Source organism: Notolepis coatsorum, assembly GCF_963971535.1.
Source record: "Notolepis coatsorum genome assembly, chromosome: 11".
NCBI lineage: Eukaryota > Metazoa > Chordata > Actinopteri > Aulopiformes > Paralepididae > Notolepis > Notolepis coatsorum.
In genome coordinates, this window is record NC_140175.1 from 43,779,206 (window position 1) to 43,802,097 (window position 22,892).

Sequence of the window (22,892 nt, forward strand, 5' to 3'; positions counted from 1 at the left end):
GCTCAATACATACAATTGTTAAGGGGATGCAGACCAGAGAAAGACTTTCGTCTTGTTTACATCAGGGTCCCCCATTTTCAATTCATCATAACATATATGACATACATGACATACAGATAGACAGTACTGCTACATCTATACATTTATGACATATCAGATTTGCAAATACAGTACTGTTTGTGATACAAAAGTGTCCAGAAAAGGAGTGTATATACATTTGGCATAGAAGCTGTACATTGGAGGAGGTTGGTTGGGTGGGGTGGGGTTGGGTGGGTTGGGTGGGTTGGGTGAGGGCTGTACATTGGAGGTGGGGGGGGGGGGTTGGGTAGGGGACACACACACATTTTACACTGTACATTGGAATATTGACAAAGCCTTACTTGGTCATTTACTGTACAACTAGGTTAGGACATTTGTAGGGGCCAGTTTCGAATTGCAGTCTCACGTAGGTGTTTTTTGAGAGTGTTTTTGAAGGTGGGTAGTGATTCACATTCCTTTACAGCTTTAGGCAGGGCGTTCCACATTGATGTGGCATAATTGCGAAACGTGTTTAGTCCCTTGTTTGAGCCGAATCTGGGTTTTACATGATTTGTGGAGCTCCCTCTGGTGTTGTGATCGTGGTATTCACTGACCTTTGGGAAGTATTTTGACATGTACATGGGTACCTTGGTCGCGTAGTGTATCTTGTAGACCAGGCCCATTGCAAGTTGCTGTACTCTGTCGTCTACTCTAAGCCATCCTAGGTTGTCAAAGTGGGCAGGGGTGAGGTGGGTTCTAGGAGTCAGGTCAAGTAGTAGTCTGACTAGCTTGTTTTGAGATGTTTGTAATTAGTTTTTTAGTGCCTTTGAGGTGCTTTGGTACCATGAGGTGCAAGCATAGTCGTAGTACCCTTGAATGAGTGCTCCTGCTAGAGTCTTCAGGGTATTCTTGTTTACCAGAGAGGAGATCCGGTACAAGAATCGCGTTCTTTGGTTGACTTTTTTTATTACATTGGATGCCATTTTGTCACAGGAAAGATTAGCCTCTAGGATGGAACCCAGGTAGGTAATTTCATCTTTCCTTGTGATAATATTGTCACCCACTGTAACCGAGAAGCCGTCGGTCTTGCTGAGTTTGTTATTTGAACCGAAGAGAATGGACTCTGTTTTGCCCATGTGTAATGATAGTTTGTTGTCGGCGAGCCATATGCAGATTTTGCCTAGTTCCGAGCTGAGGGCTTTTTCAACCTGTAACTTGTTCTTGTCAGAGACCAGCAGGGCTGAGTCGTCCGCAAACAGGAACAAGTTGCAGTCACAAGCTGACGACATGTCATTTGCATAAATTAGGAATAGTAGCGGTCCTAGTATGCTTCCTTGTGGAACACCACAGCTCACTGTGAGGGGGGGGGGATAGGGTACCGTTTACTTCCACCATCTGTTCCCTCCCCTCCAGGTAGGATTGTATCCAGCTCACTGATAAACTATCAACCAATTGCTTTTAGCTTGTCAATCAGAATGGTGTGATTGACAGTGTCGAAGGCCTTTTGTAGGTCCAGCATGACCATGCTGCAGTATTTGCCCGCGTCCACCTCTTGTTTGATGTGGTCGTTCAAGTAGAGAAGGCATGTGTCAGTGGAGTGGGATGTTCTGAAGCCAGATTGGAATTCGTAGATTAGATTTTTTTCCGCGAGGTACTTTTCGATCTGTTCGTATACTATTTTTTCCATGACTTTCGACCATGCCAATGTTCATGCTATTATTTACTAGAAGATTTTGAAATGTGTCCATTGGAAATACATTGCAATTTCAAGCGAGGTGGACCGGCTGGAAACAACAATGACGTAACCACTACACCTCCTCCCTATAGGGTTTGTAACATGTCGCATAGTTCCAATACACGAGTCAGATACTTTCTGTTTGCAGAAGAGATTTAATGCACCGGTCCTGCCGGATCAGAGGGGCTCGTATCTGCAACTCGACTGGACTCCATGCAACGCAGATGGGTGAAGTAGTTCTTGTTCAGCCCAACTCAGGGATTTTGATTTGCTTTAAAACCCTTTCACTACCACACTACCAACGGGTTAACCCTTTCACTGTGACAATACAGAAGGTTAACCCTTTCACTGCCACACAACAAAGGGTTAACCCTTTCATTACCACTTAACTAAGGGGTTAAGTTTTTCCATGAAAAGGTTACAGTGCACCTTCAAACATGATGGTGTGTGCTGTGCTCATGTCAGTAGTATGTATTCTGTTCACAACATGACATCATGGGATGACGGCATTTTAATACTGAGATCTGGTGGAGAGACATCAAAGAGGCAAAAGATAAAAACAAAGAGCTCAACATCACCTGATTGATTGATTGAACATTTTAATTAACAGATTGCAAAGTACAGTACAGCTCAATACACACAATTGTTAAGGGGTTGCAGACCAGAGAAAGACTTTCGTCTTGTTTACATCAGGGTCTCCCATTGTAGACAAAAGTCTAGCAGCTTGTAGTCCGTTGTAATTCCGAGAGACCGTTGGTCCACTTGCCCTACAAACCCAAACAGGAGTGACTGTGAAACAGAATAACATGACTTCAAAGCTGACCTCCTGTCCTGCCAAAGGTACAACAGTAGTAGGAGGCTACTATTCTTACCAACCATAGCCGCGGGAAGTAGGGGTGCTGAGGGCGAGCCAGCACCCCCACCTAGAGGTGCAGCACCCCCTCGCGGCACAAACGGATATTGATGCAAAATAAATGTCACATTATTATAATAGTATTTTGGTGCCGAAACCCGGCGGGAGATATGAGCGTTTTGGATAGCTCTAGAATGGGTGAAGACGAACATCGGACTGAAATTGAAAGAATGAGACAAAAGCAGGGTGCAATCAAAGGCGTTACAAGTTTTGAATCAGATGGACATTGAAATTGACAAGGAAACTCCGAATGTTGATCACTTGAGCACTTTATTGGATGTACTGGGAGTTAAAGAAGACAGTTTGTTGGAACCTGACCATGAAATAGAACAGCTAACTCTGACGGATGATTTGGATGCTGAGATTGAATGCTGTCCATGGTGCTGAAGGTCACATTTATACTAGTGTATACAGCCTCTATACAGTGCCACCACGTGATACAACACAGCAAGATACAAAACACAGTTTTTCCCCCTGCCGGGGGTTGCATGGTCGGCACCCCCTACTCAAAACATCTTCCCGTGGGTATGTTACCAACAGCACCTTTAGTGGGAGATTCACGTTTGAAGTCACTTTCCTCCGTCTCACGCCTCACTTCCTGCTGTGCGTCTTCATAGGGCCGTTTTCATGATCAAAACAAGTATGTTTACATGAAGCAAAGGATTGACTACATGCACACCATGTTATCATTCAGACCTATTTATTGATTTGCTATTTGATCAGTCTAAATTGTACCACATTGTGCAGGTTCTGATTCTATATCGACAGCTGTCTCTCTTACTGAGGCTCTCTCCCCTTCCTCCAGCAACTACCTTTTAAGGTGTCCTTGAGCAAGGCACTCAACCTTATCTGTGGGCCAACAGTAGACAGACTGTGGTTGTACTTGGCAGCTCCCAGGAATGTGTGAAGTATGAGTATAAAGCGGGGTGTTTCTGAAAAATAGCAAATGTGCTCACGCAATGTTCCCAGGGGGAATAAACAAAATAAAAAAACATCGTGATAGAATGACGTCATCACAGAAGCACAGTCGTCCAAGTGAGACGACTTTCATTTACTTTTTACAGGTGAGGACAATGAGGTTAAAAACAATCAAATAACATGGAAATATGAGACAAAAAACATTGTCAGGTGATGATGTCATCATCATAGCAGGCCAAGCAGACCCTGGGATTCAGGTTCATGGATGCACATGTCAGGTCACCATGGCAACATATGGCCCAACAATATCCTTTTCTGCTTTTCACAGGAAACGAGTCTAAAGCAGATGCTGTGTGCCAGTAGGAAACACATTCTGTTCCTCTTCAAACTCCTTCAACACGTCCTTTGAAGAGGAGGCCATAATGTCCACAACACCATAGCAAGGTGTTTCTTCAACGTCGGCATAGCACGCAAACGCCTGGGGGACGAGTTACAGGCGTCAGGCGACATCATCACAGCGTGTCCCTGTGTGCAGGAGGTGACATCATCATAGTGCTGCCGTCATATCATAGCGGTCCCGGTCCGACTGAGTCCTGTGATTCCTGCTCGTCGGCCAGGATCCTGAGTCCGTTGTCGCTGTAACTCCGGTTGGGCAGGAAGGACAATCTGGAGAGAGAGAGAGAGGGAGAGAGAGGGGGGGGGGGAAGAGAGGTATAGATAGATACAAAAAGACAAAGACAGACAGTGAGGGAGTTTAGATTAGATTGAATGAGAAAACCTTAATGTCTTCAATGGGACAATCTATTCTACAAAGAAACACACAGCTACAATCATCAACACAGTCCAGCAATCACCCAAATACATCTCCGCCTAGAGTATTCTCGATCTTGTTTGCTGATGACACCAACATTATAATGTCACATGAGAATTTTGCAGTATTAATTAGGGAAGCCAATGATGGTTTATCTTGTGTCTCAGATTGGTTCCAGACTAATAAGCTATCGTTAAATGTAGAAAAATTGAATTTGATTGTATTTTGTAATAAAGGTAAAAGTTATTCGAAAAAGGAGGCAAAGCTATTAATCGGTAACACCGAAATCAAACAAGTAACTTCAACAAAGTTTTTAGGGATCGGTTGATGATAAACTCAATTGTAAAAAACACATTGATCATGTTTGTAAAAAAGCAATGAAGTCAGTAGGTATAATTAGGAAGGTGTGTTCATTGATAAATAGAAGTTGTTTTTTAATCCTGTATTATAGTCTTATCTTTCCTTACATATCTTATTGTAACTTATTACATGGCGTTTTCACATTCGCCGAAAAGCTTGCTTGTGATTGGTCAATAGCGCTCATCAGAGGTCCGTTATTACTCGATAACGGACCTCTGCCGAACAATAATGACCGCTGGGCAATCAAGCCCACTGACACACTGCATCAGTGCAGCCAATCAGACACACCTGCCGGCTGCACTGACAGCGGAGTGTGTGTGATGATGACAGTGGGAGCGACAGAACAGAACTGCGTCTGCATTTGATCTCGTCTTGTCGATGTAAAATGAATTAGGTATATTGTTAGTAAGTTAGCCATGTAATAAACGGGATAATGTATAGCTATACTCGATCATTGTCGCAAAATAATTGACCTCGGCGAGGCGCCTCGGTATTTTAAACTCCGTGACTGGCAACCCTCTCAGATCGATTTGAACCATCTGCTCCTCTTTTCAAGAAACTAAACATTCTGACTGTGTCTGAGGTGAATTATTTACAGATATGTATATTTGTGTACAAATGCATTTATGATCACAATCTACCAAATGGTTTTAATAGTTTTTTTTCCTTTTTAATTCAGATGTTCATTCATATGTTACACGTCAGTCCAGGGACCTGCATATACCTTATTGTGGTACTTCACTTAGGCAGTTCTCAGTGAGGTATAGAGGGTCCAATCTTTGGAATGCAGCTGATCCTATGCTGAGGAAATCTCCATCTCTGCTTATTTTTTAAGCAAACTACAAAAAAATTCTCATATCCAAAAAGAGTAGATAGATAAATAGGTCATACATGTAGGTATGATTTTGGTTATGTGGGTGGGTAGGTTTGTAGGCAGGTGGGTGGTGGGTTGTTATATTATTATTATGTATGCAGTATACAGTATATGCATGTATGTACTCTGTGTATGTATGTTTGTATTAACACGTATCTTTTTAATGTATTCTGGTATTTTATAATATGTATATTTTTGTATGTTTGATTTAATAAAACAGGGGAAGTTCTCAATAAGCCTCTAGGCTTCTAACTTCTCCTTCACAATGGTTATAACGTATTATGTATTGTTTTTACTTTTGTTTAACTGTGTTAATAAATAAATACAAATACAATACAAATACTTAACTTAATACCTCTTAACCTGCGCCCCCAAAAGTGGCCATTTTAGTTTTCGTTTTTGAGGACTGCATACTTTTTTTGCAAACCAAAATACTATACTTTATACTTATAGCATGGGCCTGGTCTCCTTTGAAAGATAACATTCTGAAGTTTATGATACAATAAAGAAAGATCACTTTTAGTGCTAATGAAATAGAGTAACATAGGTCTGAACTTGAGTTGTAGAAAAACTTGTTACTCAAGTTCTTCTGTAGTAGTTAGTAGTCCAGAGGTAGTATTTCCCCAGAAGGTGGTATGGCTTAACACTTTGATTGCCGGAAAACGCTTTTTCACGTCATTCAGAGCCATGCTAAAGGTGCCGAGGACGCCGTAACTCGTCTTTGATATCAATATTTCAAAAATCTGTGATCGAAATCATATTTTCTTTCCGGAGCCCTGAGATGTGCTGGTGGGCTCCCACCAACTGTCTAACGGTTCGAGAGCGCCATCTGGTGGCCGATCGGCAGATCGGCCAAGAGGGAGGAGCGCCCCAAACAGGAAGTGCTCATCCATATGAGCTCCGGGCACTCGCGTCCGGTAGCCGGACTCCATCTCAACACACTGGATGATCAATCGCTCGCCCTAACTCAATAAACAACGTTATTTGGACGTATATAGTATTATACAAGCTGGAAATGGTTCATCAGGATAAACATCCCATAATCGAAAACGGTCTACACCACGCTGATCGTCCAACGGCGCGAGGAAGATCCGGTAAGATTCAGCGTTATTTTTGAACGTGTTCCATATAAACTTAAACTTATGATGAACATATGACCCACACTAGATGAATGATATAACGCTGCCCACGGAATTATAAACTATCCCCCGCCCATCCGGTCATCATCAGATCATACGTAGATCATTCTAGAAGTACGTCCAATTGAAATTTTTTATATCGCCCCGATTGCCATCAAACTGTATTTCATCATCAATATAATGCATTTGGGGCTATAGATCACGTTCTGGAGAAAGCTGCAGAAAGAGATGAAAACATACTTATACATTAGACCAGGGGTAGGCAACCTTAGGCACGCGTGCCTGCATAGGCACGCGGGGGCATTTGCATAGGCACAGGGGGCAGCATTAAAAAAAAATAAAAAATTATATATATATTTTTTTTTGCTTTGAAATATTATAGTGAAATATTTTGCACTGTTGTCGCATTATCTTGTTGAAATCCTCCCACAGGTTCTTTTTACTACCACATATTTAATTGAGACCCTTTATTTGTTTATTATTTCAATTTAGCTGGAAATACATTGCTACATCATTCAGTAACATTTGCAGAGCATAATAACAAAAACATTATTATGGTCACCATTGTGACCAGTGGGATTAATCAACTAATTTTATTATTTATTTTTCTATTTCATTGAACATTGCACATGTTAAAAGCCATATTTTTTACTCAAAATGTGAGTATTACCAAGTCAACTTGTGTTCTTAAAACAATGACAATAAACATAGTTTTATTAGGTTGAAATAATGTGAACTGAACTCAATATTTTTAAGTTCTGGTAACTTATTATTATATATTTTTTACAGTGTAGTCTTGCGATCAATCAAAACTTATTTACACGATATACCTCACATTCACCCTCCATTCACATCCTGGTGTTCTCCTGGTATTCTCCATTAGGCCTGTAGGTGGAGCTATGACAGCACACGTACAGTACACACACCGATGGTGTGTGATGTGTCCAAAAATGAATGGGCAAATGTGAGTGAAATGGTCGCACTGTATGCAGCTGTTTGTCTGCATTGCATTCCCCCCCCCCCAACTCAGATTTAGGGTTGATACAACCATCATAATAATATTGTTAATAATAACAATAACGATAATGATGTAATAATGTAAAAATTATCATTAAAAATACCTGATTATGAGAAAAAATATTTACGATGCATGGAATATTGTTGAGGCACACTAGTTACAACTATATTTCAAACAGGCACTCCATGTCAAAAAGGTTGCTGACCCCTGCATTAGACCATACTTTACTATGAATATGTGAATGAAAAAGTTTAACGTTGCTACACAATGAACAATACATATAGGACTTTGAATGGGCCCTAATAATGGCAATGTAGCAATATAATTTAAAAAGTTATAGCCATGCAAAGAAGGGGTACTTCTCCATAGACAAATAGAGCTGGCAATCTATGGTATATCATGAATTTAACCCATGGCAATCAAAGTGTTAAGAAGAGATCCATAGCCTGAAGCCTTATGTAGTACATGTCCAAATTTCATAAAGATCCATTCAGAAATGAGTGATTAGGAGTGATTTTGGTAAACTGTGTACAAAAGAAAAACTAGACTTCAATTCATTCTGCTGTTTTCTTTTCCTGTTTTCGCTCGTTAGTTTTTCACCTAGATCCCTGATTCATACATCCCCAGGTGGGGTATCAATGGAAAGCCACACTCATTGGCTACAACCCTCCACAATCATTTTCGAGATCGCCAGATGATTGACGGAACTAGAGCCCCAAGAGTCGGGAGTGGTATTTTGCGCAATACCGTGTACTTTGCACAAGCCTCAAATACCGGCATGTAACTCGAGAACCACTGAACGGATTCTGTCACCTGGAAGGGCTATCGACAGGCAACAAATGGGGCTTCAATTCCATATCTATATTGTATTACAATATGCACACCCGAGCCACTAGTGGTCGCCAAAGTGCCAGTGGGCAAATCGTCCTAAAAAGGGCCCACATGTGCTTGCATGTTAAGAGGTTTTAAAAACATGTTTTTTAACAGTGGATTTCCTTGATCTTTAAATATCATTCAACTGAATAACAAAAACATGGCTTAAAAACATGACCTGGCTCAAAAACATGACCTGGCTCAAAAACATGACCTGGCTTAAAAACATGACCTGGCTCAAAAACATGACCTGGCTCAAAAACATGACCTGGCTCAAAAACATGACCTGGCTCAAAAACATGACCTGGCTCAAAAACATGACCTAACTAATCTTGTTTTCATGATCGCTGAAAGCCAAAATCATAATTGAAAATAGAGTTTGATTAATTTCCCAGCCCTAGTACATAGCATAGAGAACATGTGAATAATTGATCAAATAACTTGCCGCATTCAAGTCAACTTTAACCACACAACATTAATATGGAATCCTTTTATACTGTTACTCAAAGGTAGAATCTGTAATGCCATCAAACAGTGACCTCTAGGCACAACACAATTTCATCAGAAAACGTAAATAAAGTACTAATCGACCACAGGAAAAAAGGTACATAATGTACGTTATGTTATAGCCATAAGTAATATATTTACGTATTGTATTGGCAAAAGTCCAAAATAAACATTGCAACCAGGAGTTGAACCAACAACCAACCAACAACAACAACAACAACAACAACAACAAACAATCATTGCAGTCACTATTTAACTGTGATTATGGTTAGAGTTAGGTTAGTATCTTAACGGTTATGGTTAAGACAAGAAGAAGTAAGGTTAGGTTCCCCAGCAGGGGGAAGTTAAAAACCTTTGAATATGTAATATATTTACTTATTTGTAATACGTACACATGTTACATTACGTAAATATATTTCTTATGGCTATAACATAATGTATATTATGTACCTTTTTCCTGTGGTCGATTAGTACTAGTAAAAGTGCTACTAGGTAAAAGAGCCCTGCTTCGTATTGCACCTTTAAAGAGACATTGTTTACTGTACTCCCGGGGAAATGCCACTGATGTCAGCAGCACTACACAGCAATACAAGAGAAATGAACAAGACAGAGCAAATGTAAGAAATATAAAAAAGATGAAAGCCTCTGAGATGTGTAAGCAAGAGACAGAAAGAAAGAGAAAGAAAGAAAGAAAGAAAGAGAAAGAAAGAAAGAAAGAAAGAAACACACACACACACACTTGCTCATGCACACACACATTCTCTCTCTCTCTCTTTCTCTCTCATGCACACACACACGCGCGCGCATGCATGCACGCACACAACAAATACTGGGGTGCCTTGTCCAGTGAGTGAGTGAGGAGGCACGGAGGAAGACGGGGAGAGAGGAATAGGGGGATGAGGTGGAGGGAAGAGTCAAACAAAGGGATGTTGCGTAACCTGAAAACTAGAAAAGTTTGTTGTTGTGTGTTTCCACTACAGGGAGTTTGTTTACTGTATAAACACTGTCTGTGTTCTACTGAAGTCTAGTTCAGTGCCTCTCAACGTGGGGTCTGTGGACCCCCAGGGGCCATTGAGGGGGGATTCCTGGGGGTCCCCCAGAAAATGGGGATTTAATTAATTAGAGGTTAATCCATTTAATTCACTAGAAGTTAGCCCATTTAATTCACTAGAAGTTAGCCCATTGAATTAACTTGAATTTATTCCATTTAATTGACTAGAAGTTAGTCTATTTAATTCACTAGAAGTTAGCCCATTTAAGTCACTAGACATTCATCAATTTAATTCATTGGAAGTGAATCCATTTAATTCACTAGAGCAGGGGTGTCAAACTCATTTTCACAGAGGGCCACATCAGCATTATGGTTGCACTCAAAGGGCCAAAGACCGTATAAATGTTAATGTAATGTAAAATAAATGTAGCTACTCATTTACATATTGTTAAACATGTTGTTTCTGTATGTATTACTTATTCAAGTTATACATATTGCATATGCATTTGCATAGATGTAAAAATATATGTATAGCTCATTTAATTAACTAGAAGTTAGCCATTTAATTTACTAGAAGTTAATCCATTTAATTCACTAGAGGTTAGCTCATTTAATTAACTAGAAGTTAGCCATTTAATTCACTAGAAGTTAATCCATTTAATTCACTAGAGGTTAGCTCATTTAATTAACTAGAAGTTAGCCATTTAATTCACAAGAAGTTAATCGATTTAATTCACTAGAAGTTAGCCCAGTGTTCTAATTGTAGGTTCTACTTCATCCACTGATCTTCTAAACTACACTATAGACAGCTATGGAATTGTGGAGTTATATGTAACAATACACGTCTTCACAGATGGGAGGGGGTCCCAGAGATAAAACCCTATCAAATAGGGAATAACAGACTAATGTGCGTCAGTTTGGTTCTAGACTAGGCTAGACTAGCTTGCAGCCGCTTTCTACTGAACGCACAGAGAGGAAATTGGCATCTATTTTCTTGTCTGACTCTGGAGAAGACCGTAGGCGCATTTCCCCATAATGTTGGTGTGTTCCTTTAAGATGAATGATACACTATCCCTGCGCTTAGGGTTGAATATTCTGCTAACATCCAACCAACAACTTTAACACAGTTAATAATGTGTCATGCATGCCGGTACTTGTACAAAATTCTATTGGATCTTTATTTGCGGAACCATCCATTTTTAGAAACTGGTATTTAATACCTGTTCAGCAACAACCACAGCAGCTCCATCAGGGAACATTAAAGAGTTTATTGAATGTAATCTAATTGAAGTGTCTAATCTAATTGAAAACGCCGTTATTAACACATTGGGTGCCACACCTTTTTCGGGGCCCCATCTATTCACTGCCACGCTTTAAAAGATAGGAGTCCATCACCTTGTTTGTAGAGCTATAACCAGTGGTGCAGTGGCAAATTGACAGTAGGTCAAACGCTCCACGCACAGTTTTTTTTGGCTGCTCTCGTCCTGCAGCTGGATACTATTGCCTCACAGCGCGGCCGTCAGCGCGCGGCCCAGAGAGCGCCGCTGGCTCTGCGGCTCTGCAGCTGCATGCTTCTCCGGGAGTCCGGTTGGATAATGCCATGTAAAAAGCGATTGCGCGTACTTCAGCCTCAGTGACCGAGGTATAACGCCGTTATACCGAGTTATACCAGCACTGCACCACTGGCTATAACTATATTCTATATTATAGCTATGGATACAATACTATGATCATTTGACAGTGACTTTCTTCCGGTCAAGATGCAAAAAAGAGATAATTTTTCCATGCATACATTCGCGCGTTATACCGTGGTGAATATAAGTATGTTTTTAGATCGGTCCGGGGTAATTCCTGAAATGCTGAGGAATAGCCTTATGCATGTATTATACTATAACCGTTTCCGTTTCTTGCCTGGACCCGCCATTATTCTCAAATCAAATCTATATCATAGGTATTATGTTTCATCATGAATGCATGAAAGGGGGGGGGGTAGTTTTTTTATGCTTTAATCGCCACCAGCGGCATACGTTGTGGACTAACGTTACACACACACACACGTTCGGATCGAGGTGAAGACATGCTTGGATCAACGCAAGATTGATATCATATAGCCCTTACCTTGACTAGGATGTACCCCAAAAAGAATATTCCAATTATCTGATCGCGATTCCAAGTATTGATGTCCATCGTGTCGCCAACATAATCCACCACACATCATGCATCGGAAGCATTTGATTCTTCTCAATCCGACCGTTATAACCGCTCAGCTTGAGCACACAAAAAAAACGACCCGGAGACATTAGATCGACACACAGGCCAAGATACAAGGTTTCAAAGGGTGCTCGATACCGCCGTCTAGCTGGATGCGGCCGGTATTGCACTTTGGCGACCTCAGACTCATTCCCTATGGTAACAACAGGCTCCCTGGATGGATAATGAATACAAATATCGACCCAGAAACGTATTAACACGTGATTGGCACCCAAAGTGTTAACAGACTCCTCCACAACCAGTAAGAAACGTTCAAGAATTCATACATGTTATTCCTATGATCTGTGACAATGTAAAAATATTAGCGAACATGAACAACTCTCTCCCACATTGTTAAATCGTAGATTTGTGTTGTGCAATGTGTAGAGCTGCTCCACTAGCATGATTTAGGAACGACGGCACGGAGGTGACGTGACACTAAAAACACCCAGGGGAATGTGTTTCACATGGTACAAATAAACCAATACGTCAATAAATCCCTCTTTCCCAAAGCAAGACATCAAAGAACCAAAGCGGTAATGTCAGCGAGACAAAACCCTGGAACCTTTCATTGACAACTAATTAAGGAGTGATTTTGTTGGATTCAAAATATTTTTTATCAAATGTTATGATCCAAATGAGCTTCATATCACTGCAGCACTAACAGAACATCTGCTCAGACCTGGCGACCCACTGTGTCCACAAACACACACTTTCTTTTCTCCCATCCCCCAAGTTGTTATGACAATTCCCTCCCTGTCACTATGAATTGAAAATGGGGGACCCTGATGTAAACAAGACAAACGTCTTCTGGTCTGCATCCCCTTAACAATTGTATGTATTGAGCCGTACTGTTTTGCACCCATTCTGCAATCTGTTAAATAAAGTTTTCATTCATTCATTCATTCATTCATTCATTCATTCATTCATTCATTCATTCATTCATTCATTCATTCATTCATTCATTCATTCATTCATTCATTCATCCATTCATCCATCCATTCATTCATTCATTCATTCATTCATTGAGCTCACTCACGCCACCTCCCCCAGATCCCCTCCCTGCTGAACAGTGCTTGTATTGACTGTGGTTGTACCGAACAGCTCCCAGGTATGAGTGCGTGTGCAACGAGGTTGAAACCACATAGTTATATGATAATATTATTGTAATATAATAGTAATATAATAGCCCCCTCATGTGAACTCCTAAGTTGAAATACCCCCTGCTTCGCTGCCTGAATTTGATTCTTCTCTGGAGGAAGACCGGATTGAACATCCCTGAAGCGGAGGGTCTGCGGCTCAAAGGCGGTCAGAGGGCCAGCAGTGAAGACCTGCCTGATGCCGGTGACCTCTGGTTGTATGTGTATGTGTGTGTAAATAGATAGATAGAGAGTGCACTTAAATATCCTGTTTTTAACCACACAACACCATTTGACTGTGTAGGAGAAACTGACTGTCCTCACGTCTATACCTCCACCTAGAGGCTCCTGATTCATCCTGTTACAGAAACCCACCACTATTTTCACTAAGTGGCAGTATTGTGTCAAGTTCAAAATTCCAATCAACATTGAATCTCAAATGAGGAAGAAGCAGTGTTGTCTTCTGGGTAGAAAACAGGTGGAGTTTTCAGAATCTGCCTCTAACGGCACGATAGAGACTGTATTGGCTGTACTGTGTAGATGGGAACTAACCCCCTCTAGCTTTTCAAAACAGCAGCGGGTAGTTTTGAGAAGAAAGAATGACCTCTACAATAATTTGTTACAAATGCTTGAATATTATAATATAATAATATACACAAGTACAAAAAAATCACCCACTGAAACCAAGTGAATCAAAATGGCACTTAGAGGATGTTTCTTTGTATGGTAAAGGTGGTGGAAGGGTAGGTGCACCACAGCCAATCAGATCGTTTCTAGTTTCAAACAATGCTCCAGGGATCCAGTTCTTCTCTTATAACACTTATTAAGGCTGCATATATCATTTTTCCCCCAGAGGTTAGTTATTTCCCTCTAAAACTAATCGGTGTGCCATTAATCTGTTTGAACCATCCCTCCCTCCATCTGCAACTACTCCCCCATGGTGTTGCTGTAAATAGGAATGTGTTCAGAGTTCACTTGCCTGGTTGAATAAGGGTTAACAATAGAAACCACTCCCTACTTACACATAGCAGTCGGATTAAAACTAGCAGAAATAAGGTTCTCATTGAAAGGCTCTTTAGCCAAGTTTGAGAATTATTGGTGACCCTTTATCCCCCTGACAGACCCTGATACTAGCAGAGGAGTGATGTGGGCCTGAGCTACAGCTACCCCCTCCTCCCCCATCCCTTTTGATATTTTTTTTATTTATTTCTGACTGTGCATACCTGGGCCCTCATTTATCAATGGTGCGTACGCACAGATATGTGCGTAACCCGTGTTTACGATCATTTCTAAGCAAAGTGTGGGATTTATCAATTTGAACGTGTGCTTGACTTTGTGCGTATATATACGCACATCTCTGACCATGCGTACCTGCCCAGCGGTAGAATATGAAGACTGCAGACGGACGGCATTATGCTTTCATTAGTTTCATGCATTAGTCTCAACAATGACGTGTTTTGTATGACCCGTAATTCACTATAGTTCATTGTAAAATAGCGACATTAGTGTAATTATTGTCAAACCCTAAATAGCATGTGGAATAGGTATTTCCGAATGAATTCAGATATAATTCCTAGCGTTATTATAGGAATACTTCTCGCGGTGTGCGCTCAGATGTTTTCAGAGATATAGGGCATGTCTATTTGCAGAGAGAGAACATAATAATATTAAGTAGAGTTCGCTACCCGAGACACATTCTCCTTGATTTGTACCGCAATTTGAGACCCACATTGGAGCGTGGAGCAAAACGCAGTGTTGGATGTCTAATTTACGCCAGGTTACCCAACATCATCGGAGCAATATATAGACTGTACCCATGTAGCTTTTAAAGCTCCATCAATAAACAAATCCAGTAATGTGAACGGGATTCCACTCGGTCAATGTACAGATAATCTGCGATGCGCATTTTGGCTGATAATGTGGCCGGAGTCTCATTCAGGCCTAATTGTATTTAATTCAATTGTAATGTTATTACTGGGGTATCTATAATTAAAACATCACTTAAATGCAGATCAGGGTTATCCACTGAAGCCATAATGACCATAACCACGGGCTCACGAGCGCACAATAGGCATTGTAGAGCGCAGAGTTGGCCTGCTGAAATTGATTTAATTTCAGTCATTACAGTGCTTAATGTCGGGTCAGCTTGTCATTTATTTCTGTCAATGTGCTGGTTCTGTAGCAGGACTGGGTCAGTCAACATCCTTGGCACCGAAGATAGTCTACACGCTCCCTCCTCCTCAGCGGAGTTGTCTGTGAACTTGGCAACTTCATTGGATTTATTTATTCTCTAAAAATATCTATAATCATACGATTAAATATTGTTTAAAATAAAACGCTAAATACTATTATTCTGTGTGTCATGTTTCCAAATAAGATTGTTCACAATGGGAAATGCTGTATACGTTCAATTTGTTGGTTGGACGGACCTCGTGATCAATCTCGCTCGTGAAGTTTCTCAGAGTTTGCTCGGGTTAGACCATTATTTCACATCCCATGGGGGTGTTTCATGACCATATATGGATAATCGTGCACGAGCATAGCCGTTAAGAACAAATAGTATTAATCAACACGGAGTGTGCGTAGGACCTGTGCACGCACGTTTGATAAATCCCGATTTTTCTGTGCGTAGAGACATTCTAAATTCTGGGCTTAAGAACGAAAATAGAACACTTTCTAAGCATTGTTGATAAATGAGGGCCCTGGTATTTACATATTAGCGTATTGGTGTCATATGAAATATGACTTGGCATGCATGCTGATCAAATTACATTGGTGGATCAAAGAGCTGGTACGGCTGGACTAGGGACAAAGGACAACGGACAAAAAACAAAGGACTGCAGACTGTTTGTCCATATGGTACAGTATAGGCACCCTGTATTTCCAGGCTATGCAAGAGCCTTTAGTTAGTGTGTGGATTCTACCTTTAAAATACAGTTATCCTAGAGCTCTGACCTTGAAAACATTAACCTCTGAAAACCATGCCTACCTAATATCATTAGATGGCTGCATTATATTTTCACATAATGTCTTCGAAAGCAATGCGGTTTCCAACATCTGGAGATACTTTGGTTCGGCTAAGTTGCTGCAAGGTTCTTCTACGGTTGCATTACATGGTCAAACAAAACATGGTCAAAAATATATATATGGTCAAACACGTTGAACCAAAACACATGAAATGGATCTGGGTTTGTGTATGATTCTCATCAGCTCAAATTAGTTAGTTTATACAGCCCTCTTTTCAGGATCTACGCATGGAGTCATATATGTAACCAAAGCAAGAATACGCTATCCCGCCATCACACCCCAGGGGCAAATATCTGAAATGAGGTGTTTTGATTGTCTCAAATGATGTATAACGTTTAAATACAAAAACATCAACACTATTCTGTCAAATATGGTACATTTATGGATGAACCTTGGGTCGTTTACTTGATTCCTAACCATGGGCGGCGTGGATTCAATTTGCCCAGTCATGTTTGTAGCAGCACAGAAATAGCTCTGCATATTGGAACATTCCCGCGTCGAGCCGACAGAACAAAATGCAGGCTGGAATTTTCACCCCTTTGACCTGTCTGAAGATTCTAGAAGCTAGAATGTTCTCAATGTTTTCTGTAAATGTCCTTATTTAGAATGTCTGCATTCATCAATCTGGTACAGTAGGCTTCATGAGGACAACCTCGCCGTTTAGATATTGTATTATCGGTGTCCTGGCCGACCCTCACACTGTATCATCAGTTGTGCCATTTTTCTGTCTTCGTTATCATATTTATTAGGGCTGTACTGAATGCTTTGAAGCTTCGATCATAATGTTGACATTCGAATTCTAAATCAACATTCGAATTTTTTATTTTTTATAAAAAAATATATTTTCTTTTCTTTTTTTTAAATCTTTTTTTTGTGTGTCTATTCAATCTGTTTAAACCAATGGGGGTTTTCTTCACAGTTGCAGTTAAAGATTAGGCTACACTAATATTATAATATTATACTATAAGACATCACCATCACTTTCATACCAACCGTGCCCTTATTGGATTATTTATGTTGACAAAACTGATGAGTTATATTCATTAAAGAAAGTTGATTTAATAAAAGAAAAAGACTAATTTAATCAGATTAATCACTTTATTCAAATTGAGGATTCAGTTTAAAAAAATAAAATAAAAGTAAAAATTTTTTTATAGACATTCGAAGCTTCGTTCAAATACTTCAATCGAAGCTTTGAATGTTAAAAAATGACATTCGGTACAGCCCTAATATTTATCATTTCTGTTTGTTTACATAATTTGCATGTGTTTCTATTTGTTTGTTTATTACCAGTGTCAAGAAGAATCTCCGAAAAGAAGAATACTTTCAAAATGTAACCCATTAGTTTATCGACTACCTGCTTGAAATTTTTATAGCTAACATAATCCATTTGATGTACACCAACTCAGTAATGTTAATCTAATTGTTTTCAATTACTTTTGACTCACTATGTTTGCCATATCAAATTAAACAAACTCATTTCACTGCAATTTCAGTAGTAATATTATTATCATCTTCTAACCATGATTAACCATTATTTCAAATTATATATAAATGTGTTTAGATCCATAACCACACAAGGGAAATGCCTATAGGGTAGCTGTCTCCCTTCCAACATGGCTGCCTGTAACCATTGGTAATCACTCTTAGTAAAACACTGGAAAAGCATCAAATTATTGCATTTATGTTGATATTTGTTGATATTTCTTCCAACATGGAGCACAGATGAGTATTCTAAACATTCTGTGAAAGGCCTCTACACACCTTCAAACATGTTTCTTAGTAAACAAAAAAAGAAGAAGGCTATAATATGTTTTGTCCGATTACTGTGTTTTAAAATAATTTATAGCCATTCACAGTGACCATGTTTTTGTAATCAGATTATTTTAATCTCATGACATATTTATTCATAAATCCATCCTTGGTCTACTTCCCACTTACCTTTGTGGGTATATCTAGCATAAAACTAGTAACTATGGTTTGTGGGTATATCTCACATAAAACTAGTAACTATGATTCTGTATACATAGTGGCTCCGCTCGGCGTCACTCATGCACTATCCTCGCATATGTGCATGCGCACTGAATAAAATTCCACAATGTACCTTTATCCCAGTATTCGTCTGACCACACCCCTCGTTAGCTTACCTTCATAAGCAGGTGTGTGGTCACCTGCTCTCCTCCTTCCTTTCTCGCTTTCACCACAAGGAAGTGCCTCGGTAGATCCCCACTTGACGTGATGTGATGGTAGGAGAAGAGTTGGAAAACAAGAGATACGTTGACATCATATCTTTATTTTCTCTCTCACTATTTTCGAGAAAATACGGCGATATTGTCTTCGTCACTGGAGTGTCTGGAAGATGGTGATCATTCTAAAAACCTCCACCGGTTTTCATATTGGGAGCATGCCGCTACATGCCTCCCAACTGCAGTCTTCCTTGCTGTGGCTGGTTGCGGTAAAACCTTTCAGCGACACAGCTGGACTGTAGGACGCGCCGCTGTTGTGAGAAGCGGTGGGTTCCAGGTTGGTGAGTAATGTTTTGCTTGCGAGCTCCACTTGTCTGTTAGTGCTATGGGGGCTAGTTGACAATGTTGCGGAAACCGGCCCCAGATTAGGGTCCTTTGTTCAGCCTTTAGGCGACGACGGAGGACCTTGGTTTGAAGCCCGTTATATAGACACTAGTGGGCCACGGCCAGTAGAACTGGTGATCCCAGGATCTCTGGACGCGTGGGTACTTCTCTGTCACCGTATAGGCCCCGTCTCTCATATGCAAATGAGAGTTTACCCTAAACGAGGAAATGTGAGCATAGATGTTCGTTATCGGAGAATCCATGTTCAAGTCAGCTACAGCCCAGATGGGAATTGTGCTGGCTCCGCCGGATGTTGGTAAAATCACCGTTGTAAAACTGTGTTAACATCTCGTTTCTCTTTTCTCTTAAAAGGTGAGGAGGGTTTCAGAACGGCGGCCTGTCTGAGTGTGACTTGTTGTATCGTTGTGTACGAGTTCAGGTGGTAGCTGCTTAGCTTGCGTGCTAGTTGTGGCCTACTGTGTTAGCCAGTCAGCTGTTAGCTGCGGCGCTAGCTCGCTGTGTTTACCAGGAGCCTGTTGTGTCACTAGGCTAGGTAAACGTTAGCTTGCTGCTATCGGCCGAGAGCGGCCGTTAGCTTAATGCTACACTGTTGAACGTGCTGTGACTATAACATGTTTTTAACACTCTTGACTACGACGTCATCTTTGACAGAGGATGTTCGTCGAACCTACCCTGGGGCCAGCCGGCGAGGACTGCGTCAACAAGGAGCACCGTAGCGGCGGGTTGGAGCAGCGAGCTGCCCGTGTCGTCAAACACAGGAGGCTGTGTTTACTTCGGTGCCATGTTAGAGACTGCAATTCGCTTGATCTGCGCTCCCGGTAGGCAAGGTCCTGACCAGACCTTGAACACTTCTTCTTGCTTTCCCTTCTAAATGTTTTGTAAATAACGATGTTTTCCAAAACGAGTGTTGCTGCACTACATTTAGGATACGACGCGAGTTATGTGTGAATTGTCTTGTCACTGGTCTCCATGCAAATCGGGTTATTGTTACAGATGTGAAATGATCTGGTTTGTTGTGTTGAGACACATTGTGTGTTCATGTATCGTGTACTCACAACTAAGGGGGTTAAACTAACCTATAAAGCTATGCTTAGTGACATATGAGTAAAGAATGATTCTTTTCTCAGCCTGTAATGACAATGAACAGTGTGTTCACATATTAACAGGTTTACCTGTTTAACTGGCCGTATTAAGGGTAAAGTAGGAGGGTTGTGTTTCCCCCCGGTTCCCTGGGGACTTCTTCATCCTCCTCTCAGACATGTTGTTACACTATATTGTGTCACTGTGTGGTAGGGATACGATGTAACCCTTGGCTTAGTTGTTGGGGTTGTGCTAACCGCTTGAGAAACTTTATTTTCCTAAAGAAAAGATTGTTTGGTCACTTTTTCGTGTGTGCTTAGCAAGGCCTGTGGCCGATACTAATCGAGAATTGTGTATTCTCTCATTATGAAAAACGGCGTTCCTCTGTAGAGTGTTTTTGCCATTTTTTGTAGGTGATAATGGGTTGTGTGTGTTGTGTGACCTACAACTGGGTTGGGCTGGCCACAGAAGCACATGTGTAAGTCTGGTACCGGGGCTCTTGCGAGGGCCCTCTCTGTTCTGTGTTTTTTCCTTAGTAAAAATCAGATAGCAGGTTGGCACATGCGCTGTGTGAAGCTGTTAGACGCTTCATGGGGCTGACTATGACTGCGTCATACTCTTTTTTGTCATTACATCGTATCATGGGTGTGGGGTCGTAAAGGGGTGAACTGGTAACCTTTTCTCCCCCTTTTTTCTGTTGGTCAGGGGTAAACCCACCTGTCCTTCAAGGTTCCTGTCACGTTGCGGTTCGGCACGTTACAGGGTGAGGGGGGGGAGGGAGTTTCCTGGTCCCACGCCCTGGAATATTGGGCGTGTGCACCGCAGAAATTCCCCCGCCATAGAGTACGTCACTGTGCGCGTCTCTGTTGGTAGGACTTCCGTGTGCTGTTCAGGTCCATATGATGGATCTGTTTCGGGGGGTGGTCAGGGCTCCTCCTCACGAAGCTCCTATTCGGGCCTTCTGTGAGTTGGGACTCTCCTTCCATGTGAGGGAGCCTCCTCAGAGTACAGAGCCTCCTCCTCAGATTGTCAAGGTGAGTGGAACCTCAAGAAGGAGTCCTACTCTATTGTGTGTGTATTCGATTCAATTCGATTATTGAGTGTGTATGGGTTCAGTGCCTCCTCCCCGGAGAGCCCTAAAACCAAACTTTTACATGGCTCAAGGTGCAATATATTCTTTTCAATCTGTACAGCTCGCGTGGGAAGTCTCTCTGGGGATTTCCGTCTCCTCCCTATGGGAGGGTGGTGGGATGTAAAAATGTGAAACATTTTTACCCCCGGCTGTGTAGACTGGGATACATACTGTTGGTGCTTCCTTCTTTTCTATTAAAAAGAGTTGGAGTTAGGAAGCATCACACCCCTCTTGTCGTTCCCCTGGGCGCCTTGGGGATTCAATGACAGGTCTAAATAGCCTGTTCATTGATGTGGTTGTGTCCCGACGCACGTATAGTGCTAGCTCGGGGTGTTCTGTAATCAGGCGACTGACTGGCACGCCTTGGTTGCTTGAGGTTAAAACGGCGTTTTTATAAAGCAACTGGGATGGAGGTTTTTCCTCTTCCGACGACCTGTTTTGGTTGTCGACGGATTCTCGTTCATATCTGGGGGATGATGACGGAATGGATCTGGACATATGTAGAGGGGTCTCACGCCCTGGGGGTGGGCCACCGGGCGCGGTTCGCACCGAACGTCTGGGTGGCGCCTTCTTTTCATGTTTAAGATCAACACGCATATCTGCCCCTTCTCCTGGAGTAGGCATGTCGGCGTGGTTAGGGCACGGGACTGGTTCTGGTCACGCTGGTCCGGATCAGTTAAACCCGTTGTCCGCCGGGGATGCAGATCTGCTGTTCTGGTACCCTGAGGGACTTGGGCTTTTTCAGGGGGAAAATGCCAGGTCGGTCGGGGTTTCACAGGGTTAAGCGCTATGGAGACCCTGGTTGGGTAAATTTTGTACTCTGCACTGTCGTAATGGCTTACGGCCATGCCAACCTGTACACGCTCGATCTCGTCAGATCTCGGCCGCTACGCAGGTTGGTCCTGGTTAGTACTTGGTTGGGAGACCGCCTGGGAATACCAAGTACGGTGTGCTTGGGGCTGGTTCTCCATTCTTTTCGCTCCTCTCTCACGCATGGCGAAGAGGGGCCTGTTGGGGTGGTCTTTGACCTCCTCTGGTGATCGTGTGCTTCCCGTATCGCCGGGCCCGGTCCGAAGTAATGTTTCGTCGACCCGTAGGCCTGGGTTAACCCTTTTTTGAAAACTGAAACACTTGTACTGCGGTATAGCCGGTGTATACCCGCAGGTGTGTTTTGGAGTTTTTTTCTTGAGGGGTTATAGGAACAACCACCGCATTGGGTAACGCCAAGGTGGTTGATTCCCTGGTGTGTTGGAGCAGTGTCAACTCCCGGGTTACCCGGTTGAGGGTGCCCCTGCACGTTCATGACGTCTGCCAATCGTGTCAGCCTTCTCTGCCCCTCTGGGTGGGTTATAGGAACAACCACCGCATTGGGTAACGCCAAGGTGGTTGATTCCCTGGTGTGTTGGAGCAGTGTCAACTCCCGGGTTACCCGGTTGAGGGTGCCCCTGCACGTTCATGACGTCTGCCAATCGTGTCAGCCTTCTCTGCCCCTCTGGGTGGGTTTTTTTTTAAATGG

At 41.9% G+C, this 22,892-nt stretch overlaps 1 protein-coding gene across 3 annotated transcripts in view; it reads right to left on the reverse strand.

Annotated features, from left to right (window-relative positions):
• Positions 1-2,517: 2,517 nt before the first annotated feature.
• LOC311236357 (5-hydroxytryptamine receptor 4) overlaps positions 2,518-22,892 on the reverse strand; it is a 282,697-nt gene continuing 262,322 nt past the window's right edge. For all 3 annotated transcript variants that reach the window (XR_014620207.1, XR_014620208.1, XM_084324008.1), the window contains one exon: positions 2,518-4,250. Coding sequence is in view for 1 of the 3 variants with exons in the window: in XM_084324008.1 (XP_084180134.1) it covers positions 4,151-4,250 (100 nt within the window). In the remaining 2 variants the exon portion in view is untranslated. The remainder of the gene's footprint in view (positions 4,251-22,892) is intronic.